At 33.7% G+C, this 19,092-nt stretch overlaps 1 protein-coding gene across 5 annotated transcripts in view; it reads right to left on the reverse strand.

Moving 5' to 3' along the window:
• EEA1 (early endosome antigen 1) overlaps positions 1-19,092 on the reverse strand; it is a 156,819-nt gene that overhangs the window by 23,201 nt on the left and 114,526 nt on the right. For all 5 annotated transcript variants that reach the window (XM_016923975.4, XM_522610.9, XM_016923974.4 and 2 more), the window contains 6 exons: positions 17,259-17,372; positions 15,561-15,716; positions 13,288-13,427; positions 6,675-7,005; positions 5,872-5,973; positions 3,163-3,357 (listed from right to left, as the gene is read on the reverse strand). In XM_016923975.4, coding sequence (XP_016779464.2) covers positions 3,163-3,357; positions 5,872-5,973; positions 6,675-7,005; positions 13,288-13,427; positions 15,561-15,716; positions 17,259-17,372 — 1,038 coding nt within the window. The remainder of the gene's footprint in view (positions 1-3,162; positions 3,358-5,871; positions 5,974-6,674; positions 7,006-13,287; positions 13,428-15,560; positions 15,717-17,258; positions 17,373-19,092) is intronic.

The following is a 19,092-nucleotide window of genomic DNA, read 5'->3' on the forward strand; positions in this document are numbered from 1 at the left end:
CCATCCTCCTTTCATAGAGTTCTTCTTCCAATTCACATTGAAGAATTCCTGGATATCTTTTTCACATTGATGGTCATAATGCACTTACACATTTTCTTTTCTAAAATACTACTTCTTTTCTTTAACATTTTTTCACAAATCTAGGTTTCTTACTCTTTAATTATTGTTCTGACTCTTAACTAAGCTCTCTGTGAAGTCTCAATAATGGCCATAATAGCTCTTTGGGCTCATGTTTGGGCTTTCAATATTTTTCCTTTGACAAACTCATTCATTCATTTTTTAAAAATGATTAAGAGCTTATTTGCTAGAAAAGACAAAATTCTCTGTCTTTGAGGAACTCAAATCCATTAGTGAAGAAGTTAAATGAAAAAAAAAACAGATAAATGCAACAGTTTGATAACTGCTCCATTATATAATACAGTTTTCTTTTGCTTTACATTTTGCTTTCTCATTAAATTATAAGCTGCTTGAAAATAAGGGGCCATATCCTATTCATTTTATATTTCCACATTAGATTTTGAGCAAAGTTGGTGAGGGATTGTTGACTTCACAGCATGCTTTCTTGATTCTAGATCAGTAACTCCCGAATAGTTTTATGCTATATATAATGTTTTAAATCATCTTTAGATTACTTACAATACCATTAGGTAACATAGCATTAACAATATAAATGCTATGTAAATAGTAGTTTTTACTGTATTTTAAATTTTGGTATTTTTAATGCTGTAGTATTACTTTTTATTTATATATATATGCAGAAAATGTGTAAGTGCATTATGACCTTCAATGTGGAAAACTATATAGATATCTACTTATATATATAACTCTATAGCTATAGATATAAAACTACATATCTAGACATAATGTGTGTATACATATTTTTATGTTTTATATATATATTTAAGTGTGTACACACATACATCATACATCTATACCCATTTAAACATTATCCTTGTTTTCCCTACTTCACCATGGGCCAGTGACAATGATAACTTTGTCATGGCCTATTATTACATGGTCTACCATATACACTGACACTCTCAGGTCACAGTTTGCTATACTTCCATATAATATCCAACAACTATTTTACTTCCACATTGTATGAGTCACAGTACTAGAAACTTTAAATACATTATCTCAATCTTTACAACAACTCTATGACTCCATTAAATTGAGCTCAGAAAGATGAATCATTTCTCTATGACCAGTAAGTTAATGTGTGTCCAAATTTAACAAAATTAAACAAAATTTGCATTCAGATCTGCCTGGCTTGAACATCTCTAGATTACTTACAATACCTAATACAACGTAAATGCTATGTAAATAGTTGTTTTACTGTATTTTAAATTTTGGGTGTTTTGGTTTTGTTTTGTTTTGCTTTTTTGAGATGGAGTCTCACTCTGTTGCCCAAGCTGGAGTGCAGTGGCACGATCTTGGCTCACTGCAACTTCTGCCTCTGGGGTTCAAGCGAGTCTCCTGCCTCAGCCTTCGGAGTAGCTGGGACTACAGGTGCACACCACCATGCCCAGCTAATTTTTGTATTTTTAGTAGAGACAGGATTTCACCATGTTGGCCAGGCTGGTCTCGAACTCCTGACCTTAAGTGATCTGCCTACCTCAGCCTCCCAAAGTGCTGGGATTACACGTGTGAGCCACTGCACCCAGCCAATTTTGTATTATTTTTTAATACTGTACTGTTACTTTTTATTGCTTTTCTTCTCCCAAATATTTTCAATTCCAACTGCAGTTACAGAATCTATAGATATGGAGGGTCAACTGTACAGGCAATATATATTAATCACAAATCCAAAAGAAATATTAATAAAACTCATAATTTTTAAATAAGAAAACATGCTAAAAATACTTGTGTTTTTTATTTCACTAAGTTACGATGCTATAAAAATGAAGATTTTGTAAATATTTGGATACAAGGCTAGTATATTTTGAAGAAAATGACCTCAGGATATGAAAGCATACAACAAAGTATGCACTGTGATAATTACATGTTGACTTTTGATTATATATGGTAAGAAAAACAAAAGAATAGACACATTTGTCTACTCTTGGTTGTATTATTAAAGAACTACTATTTTGTAAAGCAGCATAATAATAGCTACAAAAACAGTGGTCAACATAAAATGTGTATTTTTGATTGTTTTAATTTATATACTTTGTACTTTAGCAGTATGAAAGCCAACTCTTAATGGCATGATATACTTAGTTTATTCTACATAGGAGGGATTCTACTATCTTCTCCATAGACCAATTAACATGGACATACTAACAGTAGAGAAGGAACTCATTGTGCTCAAATATTTCATATTAAGTATAATCCATTTTTACCAACTCTTGGTCTGGACAAGTATTAAAACACTTAAGAATAAAAACTATGCTCAATAATAAATTAAAATAGATTTGGAAATGGAAACAATTACAGTGTAACTTAAAATATTAATAATTAAAACTATATGAAGCTTTACACTAGTGAATGTTTTTAAGATATCCCACTTTGTAATTTTTATTCTTAGCCCTTAATAAGAATGATTTATTTTAAATTCCTTTAAATTTTTCTAATACACGATGAATGTTGCATAAATTATTTCCTTGTTACATTTTTTTTTTTTTTTTTTTTGAGACAGAGTACCTCTGTCGCCCAGGCTGAAGTGCAGTGGCATGATCTCAGCTCACTGCAACCTCTGCCTCCTGCCTCAGCTTCCTGAGTAGCTGGGATTACAGGAATGCACCACCACGCCCAGCTAATTTTTGTATTTTTAGTAGAGACGGGGTTTCACCATGTTGGCCAGGCTGGTCTTGAACTCCTGACCTCAGGTGATCTGCCTGCCTTGGAGTGCTGAGATTACAAGCATGAGCCACTGTGCCCGGCCAGTTATATATTATTTTTAATAAGATAGTTTCATGTCTATCAAATGATTAGTACAATAATTTTAAATAACAATTATCTGACAAGAGAGTTATAGTGAATGGAAATCCAGACTCAGGTATTTGATAATATAGTCAAATGCTTTCATATATTAAACTTAGAAAAAAATTAGCTTATGTAAACTTTTCAATGTTGCAACTTATCCATCTGTATTAATCATCATACTATTTTCTTAATTGCCAAGTTTTTCTTCCTATAAAAAGCAAACAAATATATCACTACCTTCTGTAAAACAGCAATTTTAAGCTCTCCTTGGAGTGCTTCAATTTGTTTTTTCTTCTGTTCACTTGATTGCTTTAGCTCATTTATGTTCCCCTGAAGTTGTTGCTCTTCTTTTTCGTTTTGTTTTAAAGTATTCTGGGCCTGTATAAGTTGTTCCTGCATTGAATTGAGTTCCAATTTCAACTGATGAGAAGCCTGAAAGAAAAAAAAAATCTATTTAGCCTTCATTTGTTCATTCAAAAGACGATGTACTGAGTAACTAGAAAAAAAAATCTATTTAGCCTTCATTTGTTCATTCAAAAGACAATTTACTGAGTAACTACTACACTCCAGGCACTACTCTAGGAAGAAATTACTGAGGCTGTTGGCTAGAGATAATTAGTAAAGATACCTGCCCTCATATTGCTTTCATAACCAACACTATTCACTATTAGGTGACATGCTGGATTAATCTTTATTATTTTTTTAACACTACCTTTCTTTTTAACTTATAATTGTATAGTTACAGCTTGTAAATAATCTACATTAGTATTCTCTTGTATTACGGAAAATAGGTATGTCAACATCAATGTCTAAATTGTTGGATGTCAACTGTCTTTCAAGAATATTCTCGGCCAGGCATGGTGGCTCACACCTGTAATCCCAGCACTTTGGGAGGCTGAGGCGGGAGGATCATGAGGTCAGGAGATCGAGACCATCCTGGCTAAAACAGTGAAACCCCATCTCTACTAAAAATACAAAAAAATTAGCCGGGTGTGGTGGCAGGTGCCTGTAGTCCCAGCTACTCGGGAGGCTGAGGCAGGAGAATGGTGTGAACCCAGGAGGCAGAGCTTGCAGTGAGCCGAGATCGTGCCACTGCACTCCAGCCTGGGCAACAGAGCAAGAGACTCCATCTCAAAAAATAATAATTAAAAAAAAAAAATTCTCATATGCCACTAAGTCTTTGGCCACAGTTGTCACAAAGAATAGCTCTATAGTAACTATGATAAAAACAAAATCACTTTTGACAAAATACATTTAGTATCTGTCTGATGACATTAAATTACACTGCACAGGCCAGGTGCTCACGCCTATAATTCCAGCACTTTTGGAGGCCAACGCGGGCAGGTTACTTGAGGTCAGGAGCTCGAGACCAGCCTGGGCAACATGGTGAAGCCTGTCTCTACTAAAAATACAAAAATTAGCCAGGCGTGGTGGCAGGCACCTGTAATCCCAGCTACTTGGGAGGCTGAGGCAGGAGAATCGCTTGAACTTAGGAGGTGGAGGTTGCAGTGAGCCGAGATTGCGCCACTGCACTCCAGCTTGGCTGACAGAGCGAGACTCTGTTTAAAATAATAATAATAATACACTGTAGAATAGTTACCTCATTTAGAGATCTGGGGCATATTTTACTACTACCTTGTTTGTACAATCCACTAGGATATGTTTCTGTTCAAATTCAGACATCATACAGAAGTCACACTGAAGTTCCTCTGTCACCAAGGTAAACCACTATTATCTCCCACCCTCCAACCAAAGTCATGTTTTCATGTTCTATGCATATTTTACTAAGAACCTAGCATTACATTCAAGCATTTGACCATATCCAAAGTTACTTTTGAAAACATGTTAGTGTTACATATAGACGTCTCAGCTTATCTCCACAATGAATAGCAAAATATTTTTATGCAAAACAGGAGTCAGAGAGTATGACAATAAGGATGATATATGATATAACCAATGATAAAATAATAACTAGCATGAGCATTTACTTTATTATAGTCAGTGTACTGAGTACTTTAAAGATATTAACCCATTTATTTCTCACAATAACTCTATCACATAGATTCATATAGACTCTATCATATAGAAACTAGAGCACAGAGATTAAGTATTTGGTCTAAAAGATGGTGAAATGGCAGAGCTAATAAATGGCATAGCCAGGATATAAATTTGAACAATCTTGATTCAGAACTTGGGCATGAAGCAATTATAATTTTGCTACTTACATGGCTGGCATCTACAACACAAGTCTGCTTTCAATCAACAACTAGAATACAATCACATCAAATACTTGTCAGTACTATGTCTTGCTCCTTTATCAAATCAGATTTTCTAGAAAGTTGCATACCTGGACTCTAGCAGCTAGCAGGTATGGCTTCAGAGAGCAACAACCATATATTATACCCATGTGTTTACTCATTTGCTTGTCTGTTTTTGCTGGAAACAATAGAAGCATTAACCACAGAAAAATATTTTGGTTGTTCTACAACCATTATCAAGTATACATTAGTATGTGTATAAATGTCCATGAAATAAAGAGCCATAAAGAGTCCATGAAATAAAGGTCATTTCTATAGAAAGCCTTTTAAGATTTTTTTTTCAACCATAAAAATGGTCCTTAACCCTGTAGTTAGCTGACTCAATTTTCTACCTTTATTAATTATATTTCTTTATTTGGGTCTTTGATTATAAACTAGCTTAAGTCTTTTTAATAGTAGGCAAAATACAAATAACAATTTTAAACTATATACATGATTTGTTACATTTCAGAGAAATAAACCTATGACCTAAATATCAGTATGAAAATGCTTATTTTTCTTAAAACTATAAAAAAAAATTATCTGTGGAAATGCCCCCAAGAACAAACATGCTTTATATATTTATTTGAAAATATAAAGACCTTACTATACTTTACAGATTTTATGTTACAGAAAAAAAAAATCTTACCTCCTTCTCTTTTTCAAGTGACTTTTTCAGTTCCTTCTGTTCCTTAAGTGTGTTTTCCATCTGCACTTGAAGTTGATGCTTTAATTCTTTGCAAGTTTTTTCCTTAAAAAAAAGAAAACTATATTACATAAAAAATATTTGTAATAACCTTAAGAAGTTTAGTTTATAACCTTAGTAAGATACACACGAAGAAATAAACTAAAATTATGATGAGCTAAGATGAGACAGGATCATCCATTTCAATGATAAAACTAGGAAAATATTACAGAAGTAATGGAGGAGGGACAACAAAACACTAAGGGTTTTGATCATCAACCAAGTCACAATGGCATATTTTAAACATTAAAATGATATCTTAGAACACTTTGGAAATCACATTTTATGTCACACAATTCATTATAATTAACTTGCCACACTACTTTTATAGCAATGGGCTTCAAGAAAATGGAAGCAAGAAAACTTAGAAAACAATAAATTAAGAAATGATCACAATAGGAAAAGTGTACAGATAGAAAATGTTTTCTCCAAACAGAAAAGAACATAACAACACACATGAGAAAGACTGATATTCAACTGAAAATATTCTTGGCCTTTAGAAAATGGCGTGCACACAGGTGCATACACACACATTATTATCTTGGGCTTCTTCTCAGGTTAAGCAATCCCAATTAATTTCCTCATAAGAACTACTTTAAACTATTTAAATGTAGAAAGAAAAGCAAACTGTGAATTAAGCAGAAAAATCAGTACATTTTAAATAAAATAATCACTTCTACCTAAGAAAGTAAATGTAAACTACTAACCAAGTCTAATATAGCGGCTTTTCCTTTCTGATTCTCCTTTTCAAATTCACTTTTAGAGTTTTTCAAAGAATCAGAAACTTTTGATAGTTTGTCCTTTACTGTAGAAAGCTCTGTCATTAAAGCTTCTTTCTCCATTTTCACTTTTTGTAGTTCTGTTACTGTTGTTTGAATTCTGTTATTCAATTCCTCATGCTGAATCTTTGCTTCTTGACTTAAAGTTTCAAATTCTTGTTTCAGGATTTTTTTTTCTTCCTCTTGCTTGGTAAGCTTTTGCTTGATACTTTCAAGGGCTTCAGATTTTTTCTGTAGATCCAGTCTTGTACTGGATACTCTAAATATTTAAAAAACAATCTTTTTAAATAACACATAATTTACCACTTCTAATTTACCATTCAAAATTAATCACAAACAATTACTGAGTTCTGAAACTTTTTTGTATAGTTCACAAGTAAAAATAATTTAATTTCATAAAATCGCACCACTGAAAAATACTTTAGAACATCTCATTTGATCATTTAACAGATGTAGATTATTTTTCCCAAGTCAAATAAGTTAGTAGTGAAGACAAAACTATCTAAGCTTCCTGACTTAATCCATTTTTGTCCGCCACAACTAATCCCGAGGAAAAAAACTATGTATCACAGACCCTCTACTCTATAACAGCCAGAAACGTTTTTCCATAAAGAATCTATTCATTATGTTAGTTCTCCAACACAGAGAGAACTTTGTCTCTTTCCTTGAAAACATGAAACACATTATGTGTGACAGTTCTTAGGCTTCAAAATATTTATGGTTAACCCAGAAAAAAATCAAAGTAAGAAAATTAAAAAAATATTTTATTTACAATATAGAGGGAAGACAAATGATTTACTTTAACCCTAGAAGCTAGCAGATTATACAAAGGATTTGTTATCATTTGTTCCTTAATATAGTTCTCTTATACATGAATGAAAAAAGCAACAAGAATGAAGAAATAAAGTTATAGCTTTAGAAAGCTATAGACTTTTATTGTTTTCATAAAAGGAACTATGCAAATTATACAGCAAAACCCTCAATACACTATAAATAACAGCCATTTTAAAAGTCAAAACCAGATGCTAAGTAACAGTATTTCTAGAATGCACACTAGTTCCAATGTAATCAGAATAAATTTGTAACCAATAAAAATAAGTCAATATGTTAAAGGGAGGTTGTTAAAAGATGTACTAATAAAGTATTTGAAATTGTGTATTAATACAATATCAAAACTGTATTTATACCTCGAAATCTAATTTTTTAGTTCTAGAAACACACTTTTACCTCCTAAAAAATAGCTGGAAAAGATGTTAAAGCTTAATAGGTTCACAAGATATTATTCCTCCTTGATTTTTAAAGGTCCAAATGGAAAAGTCATTATACTAATATTATTTTACCTTTTAATATAGTTAAAATCCCTGTTAAGCAACCTTAGAATTAAGACTTGATATATTTATTTACTATGCTGCTTAACTTTTTCAAAATTAATTACAAAATCATAAGACTATGTGAATCAAAGAAAGCAAAACAGAAATAGAGGCTTACATAGTCACTGTGACACTTCTTGTTTTTTTTTAAGTAACTAAAGGAAGAAATAAACAAGTCCACAATCATAGTTGGAAACTATAATATCTCTTTTTAGAAACTGACAGAACAACCAGAGGAACAAATTGGCAAGAATATAGACAATAAGAACAGCACTGTAATTGTTATTTATAGCCACTCACCCAATAACACAGAGTACATATATGTGCACATGGAAAATTAATTATGATAAGCCATATGCTGGGCCTTAAATAAGACTTACTTTCAAAAGTTTGAATTTTACCAAGAATGTTCTCTGACCACAATAAAATTAAATTAGAAATTAGGGCCAGGCGCGGTGGCTCACGCCTGTAATCCCAGCACTGTGGGGGGCCAAGGTGGGCGGATCACAAGGTCAGGAGATCGAGACCAACCTGGCTAACACAGTGAAACCCCCATCTCTACTAAAAATACAAAAATTAGCCAGGCATGATGGCAGGCACCTGTAATCCCAGCTACTCGGGAGGCTGAAGCAGGAGAATCGCTTGAACCCAGGCGGCAGAGGTTGCAGTGAGCCGAGATCACGCCACTGCATTCCTGGGCGACAGAGTGAGACTCCGTCTCAAAAAAAAAAAAAAAAAAATCAGTAACAATAATATACCTAGGAAAGCCTCAATATTTGGAAAGTAAACATACTTATAACCTACACATTAAAGAAAAAATCACAAAGGAAATCAGAAAATATATTAAACTGCAGAGGAATGAAAATACATTGTAAGATGGGAGGGAAACATTGGGTGTATAAATGTAAGGGGGCCCTCAAAAAGGGGAGCCCTGTATCCTGTTATTTGGGCTAAGCCCTGGGCTCATGGGTGGGGTTTAGTCAAAGTCTCTATATGTTTATCTGATATAAGAGCAGAAGGGACCCCAGCCCTCCTTGCCTAGGTAGTACTCCAGAAATGTGAGAAGACCTCAGAGGAGAAATGTATGTACAAAGTACATAGGCAAGAAAGATCTTAAAGGTTTTCCTACCCCAATAGGATGTGGGAGCCCTGTAAGTGAATTCTGAGCCATGAGATTAGAACATAGAATGAAAATGGGTCCACTTCCATTGGGCCCATTGGAAACAGAAAGAACCAGTGGGCCTGCAGGGTTTTTGAGGAAGAGAACAAAAGCCATCTCGGAGATGATCTTCATGGACTGATGCCTGCATTCTAGAGATAATGATGAACCATTTGGTTGGTAATGTAATGGATCAGATATGCTCCTCAAATACCTAGGCACTGGAAACTACCGTGAGGAGGAATGCCACCTGAGGCACAAGATGCAATTCTATAACCTCCGATTCAAAGCATCAGGACCCAATTTACTAGATATGAAAATGAGAATATTTTCACCATCATATCCCCAAACAAGGATGAAAACCATGAAGGTGTGAAACAACTTAATCATCAACTCTGATGGGTTTTATTTCACCTTTCTGAAGAGGACTTTTCTCAGGTTCTTAGTCTCTACCTTTACTACTGGAACAGTCAAGAGCCTTCATCCCCTTGACACAAGTCAAGTCCATCAACTCAGTCAGAGCAGGTGATTTGATGTTTAAAGACAAAATGTACTCAAATGTAACCAGTTATATGAAGACATTCAAATGAATTGGGTGGAACTGATTTTTATCCATCAAAATAATGGTGAGTGATGTGTTCATTGAAGATCTCATCATGGCAGGACCCAAATTCAGCAACAACATCAAGGATAAGCTGGGCAAGAGACTAATTCTACCTTGGGAGTGAAGGAATGATGCTGCAGCTAAGCACTTCTATGGCTATATATGTTCAGAAGCACATGCCCATTCTGCCACCAGAGACATTTGAAATTTCATATACTAATAAATCGTATAGGTCCCAATAACTTCTAAACCAATCCACCCTTATACTCAGAGCTGCCATGAATCCATTGAGCACTTTAGTGCAAATTAGAAAAAAGATACCCTCCTTCAAGATAATTTATTCCATCTGTGGCAAAACTGTCATAATACACTGATTTTATTAGAATAAGGCTACATACTACGATCTGCAGAAATCTTACATCTAGCATTGACAAGTGAAAAGTGGGTAACTGAAAAAAAGAAACAGATACTACAAAATGTAGACAGACACAGAGATGCTTTCACATTTAAAAGCTATTAAAAAAAAGCAAAGTAATAAGGTCTAAAGATGGAAACAACAAAGAGGAGAAATAAATAAGATAGAAAACTGACAAAATAAATTAAATCAAAAGCTTTTTACAATAGTCTGATAAAACTGATAAATCTCTAATTAAATTGATTTTTAAAAAGACAAATTACCATGATTAAGAATAAAGGAGGAACACTACTACAGATCCTAACAGACCTTAAAAGTGTAATATTATGAACAACTGCCAATAAACTTGAAGTTTAGAGGAAATGAACCCATTTCTGAAACACACAATGTACCAAAACTGACTCAAGAAAAAAAAATCAGGAAATTAGAATAGCTCTATGTCTATTAAATGAATTGAACCCCAAATGAAACAACCCAGAAAGAGAACTCTAAGCCTAGCCAGTTCACTAGTGAATTCCATCAAACTTTTAAGAAACAAATAATATCCATCTCATACAAACTATTTCAGAAAGGAGAAGAAGAGGAAATACTTCTCAATTCCTTTTTAAGGCCAGTATAACTCTGATATCAAAACCTGACAATGATATTAAAAGAATACTACAGACCAATACCCCTCATAAATATATGAAACATTTTTAACAAAGTATTATCAAATCAAAAACAGCAATATACAAAAAGGTAATACAGCATGGTCAAGTGAATTTATCCCAGGAAAGCAAGGTTGGTTTAACAGTAAATCAATCAATGTAACTGACCATATTAACAGAATAAAACAGAAAATCCATATGATCACATCAACAGATACAGGAAAAAAGGTGATAAAATTCAATCCAAGCACGGTAATTTTTCTTTTTTAATAATTTTTTTTTTTGAGACGGAGTCTCGCTCTGTCGCCCAGGTTGGAGTGCAGTGGCACTGGAGTGCAGTGGCGTGATCTCGGCTCACTGAAACTTCTGCCTCCCAGGTTCAAGCAATTCTCGTGCCTCAGCCTCCCGAGTAGCTGAGATTACAGGCATGTGCCACCATCCCCTGCTGATTTTTGTATTTTTAGTGGAGACGAGGTTTCACCCTGTTGGCCAGGCTGGTCTCGAACTCCTGACTTCAGATGATCTGCCTGCCTCAGCCTCCCAAATTTCTGGGATTACAGGCATGAGCCACAAGGCCGATAATTTTTTTTTTATATATATAACTAGGTATCAAAGGTAATGTCTTCAATCTGATAAAGGGAATCTCAGAAAAACCTACAGCTAACCTCAAACTTAATGATGAAACATTTAATATTTCCTGCCTAAGATTAGAAATAATGCAAAGATATTTGCCAATACTATTTACATTCACAATGTTACTGGATGTCCCAGCCAGCCAGAAAAAAGATATAAAAGGCCTATAGGTTGGAAAGGAAGAAGTAAATTTGTCTCTATTCACAGATAACATGAATGTCTAGTTAGAAAACATCAAGAACTCTACAAACAACAACTAAAACTAAAAAGTAAATTGAGCAAGGTTATAGGGCAGAAAAGTCAATATATATTTAAAAATTCTATTTTTATACTAGTCATAAGTGGAAAATTAAATTTAAAAAACAACTACATTTACAATAGCATTAAAAAAATACTCAGGAATAAATTTAACAAAAGATGTACAAGATGTCTATGTTAAAAACCATAAAATACTGCTCAGAGAAATTAAAGAAGGCCCAAGTAGATAAAGAGACATATGTTTGTGTATTAGAAGACTCAATGTTGTTAAGATGTCACTTCTCCCCAAATTGATTTATAGTTTCAAGGGAATTCTAATCAAAATACAACAGTTTTATTTGTAGATATGTACAAGTTAATACAAAAATGTATATGGAAAAGCAATGAACTTACAAGAGTCAAGACAATCTTGAAAAATAATAAAGGTGAAGGATTAATATCTAATATCATAAAGCTACATTAAAAATATACCATTTTATGGTATATTAAAAATATCTTCTGGTTTCTTTTGTGTGTTATGCCACACCAACTTAGCTACATTTATGACTTTCAATATCATAATTATGATATTAGATACTATGATATTAGGTACCAATACCATGATACTGGTGTCAGGATACCATATAGACACATAGACTGTGGTTGTCTACAGGAAAAGGATAAGGAAGGTATTGACTAGAAGGGCAAGTGAGAAAACTCCTGGAGTGATGACAATGTCCTATATGGTGCTGTGGCTAGATCCATAGATACACAGAATATACACTGATTAAAACTCAAAGTACATATGTAAAATCTGTGCATTTAACTATGTGTGAATTTCGCATCAATAAGAAAAACAAGAAGGCACACTGGTTTTTGTGTTTCCTTTGTCTTCATAAACATAGACAATCTGCCAAAATGCATCACAAAGCTGAGGTCATTTTTTTTTTTTTTCTTTTTGAGATAGAGTATCACTTTGTCGCCCAGGCTGGAGTGCAGTGGTGTGACAGCCTCGACCTCCCAAGCTCAAGCAATCTTGCTATGCTACCCAGGCTGAGAAGATCACTTCTTATAAGAAAGAATCCATTCCCTATTTGGTATAGCTAGAAGGCTAACTACTTTTGGGTAACACATAAATATCCCAGAATTTTTTAATTTTACAGTAATTTATTCAAATTTGTGAACAACATAAAACAAGATTTATGCCAGAGAAATGAGCACCATATCATTGTTGAAAAGAAACTGGATGACCCAAATTTTATAAAACTAAGTTTTCAGTCCTTTCTAGAGAAGTTTAACCCTATTATGATGGCTTTATTTTTTCATTCACATTAACATCAGTTTATAAAATCAACACAAAATAAATATCTAATAAGTCTTTAAGCACTACGATAGCAAAATTTAAATCTGAAGGAAATTTTAATACTTAGTTCACAATCTTTTCCCTTAATTTGTAAGTAAAGTGGTTTAGCTTACATTTCCTTCTCCATTTCAAGTTGTTTACTCAATTCTGTGGCTCTGAGCTCTAAATCTGTGTTCAGCTGTCTTTGCTGTTGTAGATCTTGCAAAGCCTGCTCCTTGCTTGCTTTAACTTCAAGACTATCAGCTTCTAGTTTCTATGAAAGAAATATGATATGGCAGCCATTTTAATATTAGTAATTATCAATCTATTATTAAATACTATAACATTTTTGTTTATATTCAAACAGGTGTGACATACAAAAAAATAAAATATTTATTATAATAAAAAACATATTCTGAAACCATTACTAAGGGTGTTATTTATTTTAAAATCTTTCAGAAGACCCAGCAGAAAGCTTTATACATGATAGACTGCCACTAAGTGTTGATGTTTAAAATTAATTCTGGGCTGGGCGCAGTGGCTCACACCTGTAATCCCAGCACCTTGGGAGGCAGAGGCAGGCAGATCACTTGAGGTCAGAAGTTCAAGACCAGCCTGGCCAACATGGTGAAACCTTGTCTCTACTAAAAAAAAAAAAAAAAAAAAAAAATTAGCCGGGCGTGGTGGCCGGTGCCTGAAGTCCCAGCTACTCAAGACGCCGAGGCAGGAGAACGGCTTGAACCTGGGAGGCAGAGGTTGCGGCGAGCTGAGATCGCACCACTACACTCCAGCCTGGGCAACAGAATGAGACTCCATCTCAAAAAAAAAAAAATTAATTCTGAATGAAACAATCAACTTAAAAGAAACATAGAAACATAAATAGTTATTATCTCAGTAAAAGTTATTAACTCAAGTATGAAAAAATAAGTTAACAGGTTCACTGATCTACTCACTTAAAACATATTATCTTTTATAGTCACAGTTAAAAACACTGACATAATTATAAGATATTTAAAACTAAAATGAAGTTCTCACGTACTCCTTCTCATTAACACCTATTGATCCTAAATATAAAGCCAATTAAGTTCCTAATTTTGCTTCTTTAATCTCTTGGACTAGATGACATTGTTGTTCTTCAGAATATAGTTTGCATCTCACATGTATACATGTAATTATGTGTGTATTTTTACAAACTTACAAAATCAAACTGTTGAATATAAGTTTGAAAAGCTTTACACAATGCATTTCCTTGCAGTGGTAGTGATTTTGCACACTAAATATTTTATAAACTGATTGGTATCTGTAGCCCTTACCATTGACCTACACTGAAAACATTCATTAAATAAAAGATATTTGATGTAGCTAAATTAATTATACATGTCTATATAAAAAATATGATACTCCCTAAAATGATAATTACAAAGTGTTAGAGCTGATAATCACAATAAAAACTCAGTTCTAAATAACCACTATTTTTAATAGGTACCCAAAAAGAATTCTCATTAGACACTTTTCAGTAAAATAATACTTCTGTTATTTTTAACCATGCCTAAAGTACCTTGCCTTTGCTATTATCGTTTGTCATAAAGAAAAAGGAACCTATAAACAGAATTGTAAATGTAATTATTCCCCCATACTATATTGGTATGTATGTACATATATTCATTTCATGACTCTAAACTTATACACACACGCTTCACCGGGTTGAGGAAGTATAAGTTACATATATAGTAACTTGAGAAGTTTTTGTTTAACTGATAGTAGCTCAATTTAAAAAAATTTTTTTTTTTTTTTTTTTTTTTTTAGCCAAAGGCAGTTAAGCAGCAAGCGGTTCTAATTTGAAGGACACAAAAACTCAGGTCAAATCCTTCTGAGATGTCTAATCATCGTATCTCTTCAGTAAATCAACACATTCATATGGAGTTGTGTTAAAGTAAGATACAGTTTATCATAGTCTCAATGTGTTTTTAAATTAGAAGCAAAATCCAAAGGGTATAAAGTTCTAAAAAGGAAAAGTCTACCATATCTGAAATGTGATATTGGAGTAAGTTGGTAAGAGATGGAAGAATGAAGGAACAGAAGAGACTTCACAACAAAAAATTGGGAAGTTCCTTGTAATGGTAGAGTAGATACCTGGTTATCTGTCTTTGGAAAAAGTAACACATTACAATGGAATCAGTATGTAAGTTGACTGTCATTTATAAAAGATGCTCATTAAGGGAGACATTAAAAATAAAGATAGAATTCAAACTTAAGACATGAAAAATTACAAGCAATTTTTAAAAATTTTTATACCACAACTTCACCTTTCTTTGTTAACTAAAAATCTTTGATTCCATGTAGGTCATGAGATTCCATTGCTACTGAAGTAGAAAATATGACTAAATTCAACTTCTTTTATACAAACCTTAATTTGACCTTCTAGCTCTTCGGTTTTCTGTTCTAAAGAGAGGTATTTCTCTTTATATTCTTTAAGATGACTTTCCAGCTGACTGCAATGTTCTTGCTTGTCTTGTAACTTTGCAGTGACCTGATCCAACTGAGTAGTAATCTTATTTAACTCCTTTAGAAAAGTACAATTGAAGAAAACTTTGGTAAGGTTTACTATATTGTAGTGGCCAAATGTTCAACGTAAAATTGAAAACTCTAATTTTATTTAAAAAAATATTTGGAGTAAGAGCTCAGATAAATCTAATGATATATCAGAGGCTATACTTACCTACCAATATAAACGACATGAACTAAATTATTGCATAGTCTGAGATCCTAAGTTTATATGTATAACAGTTTAATAACTTTTCAATGTTTATCTAGGAAGAATTATTTTAGGAGCCAAATATTAGCCAGGCTAATAATAAAATAAACTTTTATATTATAATTAAATATTTTCAATGTTCAAGACACCAATTTTTTAAACTATTTTTTAAAAATATTACAGTGTTTACATTTATGATGCTTTTCAATTCATTTGGAATATCCAGTTGCACAAAAAAAAAAAACAAAATAAAAATTACTAGTAAATCTACTATGTACCAAAAGTAGGACACATACCAAATTTAACAGCAAACATTCCATTCAAATGGGTTTTTGGTAAAGGGTAAATATAGAAAACTGTTTTGTTCTGTTTTTTAACTTGATATACTTCTGTATTGTTTTTTAAAAAATGGACCAATAAAGCCAGGTGCGGTGGCTCACACCTATAATCCCAGCACTTTGGGAGGCCAAGGTGGGTGAATCACCTGAGGTTGGAGTTTGAGACCAGCCTGACCAACATGGTGAAACCCTGTCTCTACTAAAAATACAAAATTAGCCAGGCACGGTGGCACATGCTTGTAATCCCAGCTACTTGGGAGGCTGAGGCAGGAGAATTGCTTGAACCCGGCAGGTGGAGGTTTCAGTGAGCCAAGATTACACCATTGCACTCCAACCTGGGTAACAAGAGCAAAAAACTCCATCTAAAAAAAAAAAGACCAATAACTAATATTACTCCCTGAATAACAAGTAAATTTTAAAAATTTCTACCAGTAAAAGCTAAGAAAAATCTACCAGCAACATTCACCGTGACCCTAAAGTAGGATGCTTCTATTCTACCAGAGTATTGCTTCTGTATTCCCTCCAGCTCCTCACTTCCTCCTATTCCCAAGAAAGGAGTAACTCTTATAACTGAGGTAGAATATACAGTGTTCTTTTCCTGTTTCCAAGTGGCAAGTACATTTGGGTCATGGTCCAGTCTACCTACTAAAAACAAATGTGGTGGTCTGCCCCTTCCAATCACCAACACTTGAAGGGATGGGGCAACAATTCAAAAGTTAGGAGGAAACATTACTGCTCTACACCAAGGTCTAGGCTAGGGGAGAAGGACAATATCAGGAAACCAACCACACCTGCACACTAGTAGAAATTTATCAAAAACAAAGCTGTTATTTTTATCTCCATCTATGTGACCCCCACTTTTACTACTCAACTAGAACTCATGGAGAAATTAAGGGGGATAAGCAAGTCTATCACAAGATTATACAAAACTGGGTATCATCTTTACATGTTTGCAATTTATTTATCTACCAAAGCACTAGGTGATAGTATGAAATTGCATCTGTTTCCCTACCTGCTGTTTATCTTGTAATGCATTTTGAGCTGTGTCCAGATGATTCTGAAGATCAGCTCTTTGAGCAGTTTTTGCTGCTTCTGCTGATAGCAATAGTTCGGTTTTGGCTTTAATCTGTAACAACATTTACAAATTAATTTATATTTAGTTCTTGATTTCCTCTTGCTTGAACGCACACTCCTTTTGTGACTAAACAAACTATTTAAAAATTAAGTCCTTGGCAAAAACATATGGATTTATATATTGAAAAATATGTATGTGAAAATCCCCAAAATAGGAATGATAGGGGAGAAGACTCCTAATAATGCTGGATAAATAATAAAAAGATATCCTCATGTGATTCCAAAACACTTTAGTATTCCTTTGCTAAGAAAGAAAAGGTACACTTTTTTTCCAGAAAAAGGCCACTGTATTTTCAGAAGTGAGTATCTGAAAGTCTACCACTACTATGATAAAGTAAATAACCATGCCCCAAAAAATGATTACTCCGAAGATAATCAAGAATTACAGAATTCAATGACTCAAAACAGCCAGACAACTGGCACTTTGTAAAATTCAGTATTCCCTGATAACTTCTCACTTAAAGGGTTTTATTTTTGATGCTCACAGTCAAAATATTAAATATTAAAAATTCAAGGCTGCCAATAAAATCAAACAGCAAAAAGATCTATCTTGTTATCAAAAGTAACACTTTTAAGTGTTGGAATACCTTTAGTACAACTCACCTCGAATACGAAAAGCAAAAAATAGGCCAAGTGCGGTGGTTCACACCTGTAATCCCAGCACTTTGGGAGGCCAAGGCAGGCAGATCACAAGGTCAAGCGATCGAGACTATCCTGGCCAATGTGGTGAAACCCCGTCTCTACTAAAAATACAAAAATTAGCTGGGCATGGTGGCATGCACCTGTAGTCACAGCTACTCAGGAGGCTGAGGCAGGAGAATCACTTGAACCTGGGAGGTGGAGGCTGCAGTGAGCTGAGATCGCACCACTGCACTCCAGCCTGGCGACAGAGCAAGACTCTGTCTCAGAAAAAAAGAAAGAAAGAAAGAAAATATATATGTAAAAACATGTATTTAAAATTAACATATTTTGAGAAAACAGTAAAAATGGGGGGTGCATTCTTTTAGCTGGTTGAAGAGAGGATCAATGAACATAAGAAATCTAAGATTTACATTGTATGGATAATTACAAGCTGAAGGAAAAATTCAAATAATTTTTTCTCAATATCAAAATACTTAATTTTCACAGAAATAATAGTTACATCAAGGTATATACATCTACATTGATTTAAAGGTGAAAACTAAAGAAATCTTCCCTTTAAACAACACATAGTAAATCTATACTGATGAATATATAGCATAGACTACAAATATATTTTTGCAGAAGTCAGCTTTATTTACATATGGCATTTCATCTATCTGAGGAACCAAAAACTCATGAAATATTTTAACATATGATAATCACTCATGATCTTTTTTATACAGCATGCTTCAACTAATGTAATATATGTATATTCCAAAATCATGTAGCATATAAAGAAAGTTTGGGGGAAATTAAGTAATTGCTCCACTAGTTTGCCTTATTTTAGAAAGGCTTCTGATGGGGGGCGGTGGGGGAAATGTGGCTATTCATATAGCCAGCCCCTCTGTTTGCCCTTTTTATAGGCAATGACTAAGTACCAATTACTACAAGGCTACAATTGTTGCAACTTTTGCATTAAAGCCCTTAAAACAGTAAAAGCAGTGAAGTGCCCTCATACATGTGCATAATAATGTACCTTGATGCTGTCCTGATCATGCACACAAGGAAGTACCGTGGAAGTAGAGATCAAA

Source organism: Pan troglodytes, chromosome 10 (assembly GCF_028858775.2).
Source record: "Pan troglodytes isolate AG18354 chromosome 10, NHGRI_mPanTro3-v2.0_pri, whole genome shotgun sequence".
In the NCBI taxonomy this organism is placed as follows: Eukaryota; Metazoa; Chordata; class Mammalia; order Primates; family Hominidae; genus Pan; species Pan troglodytes.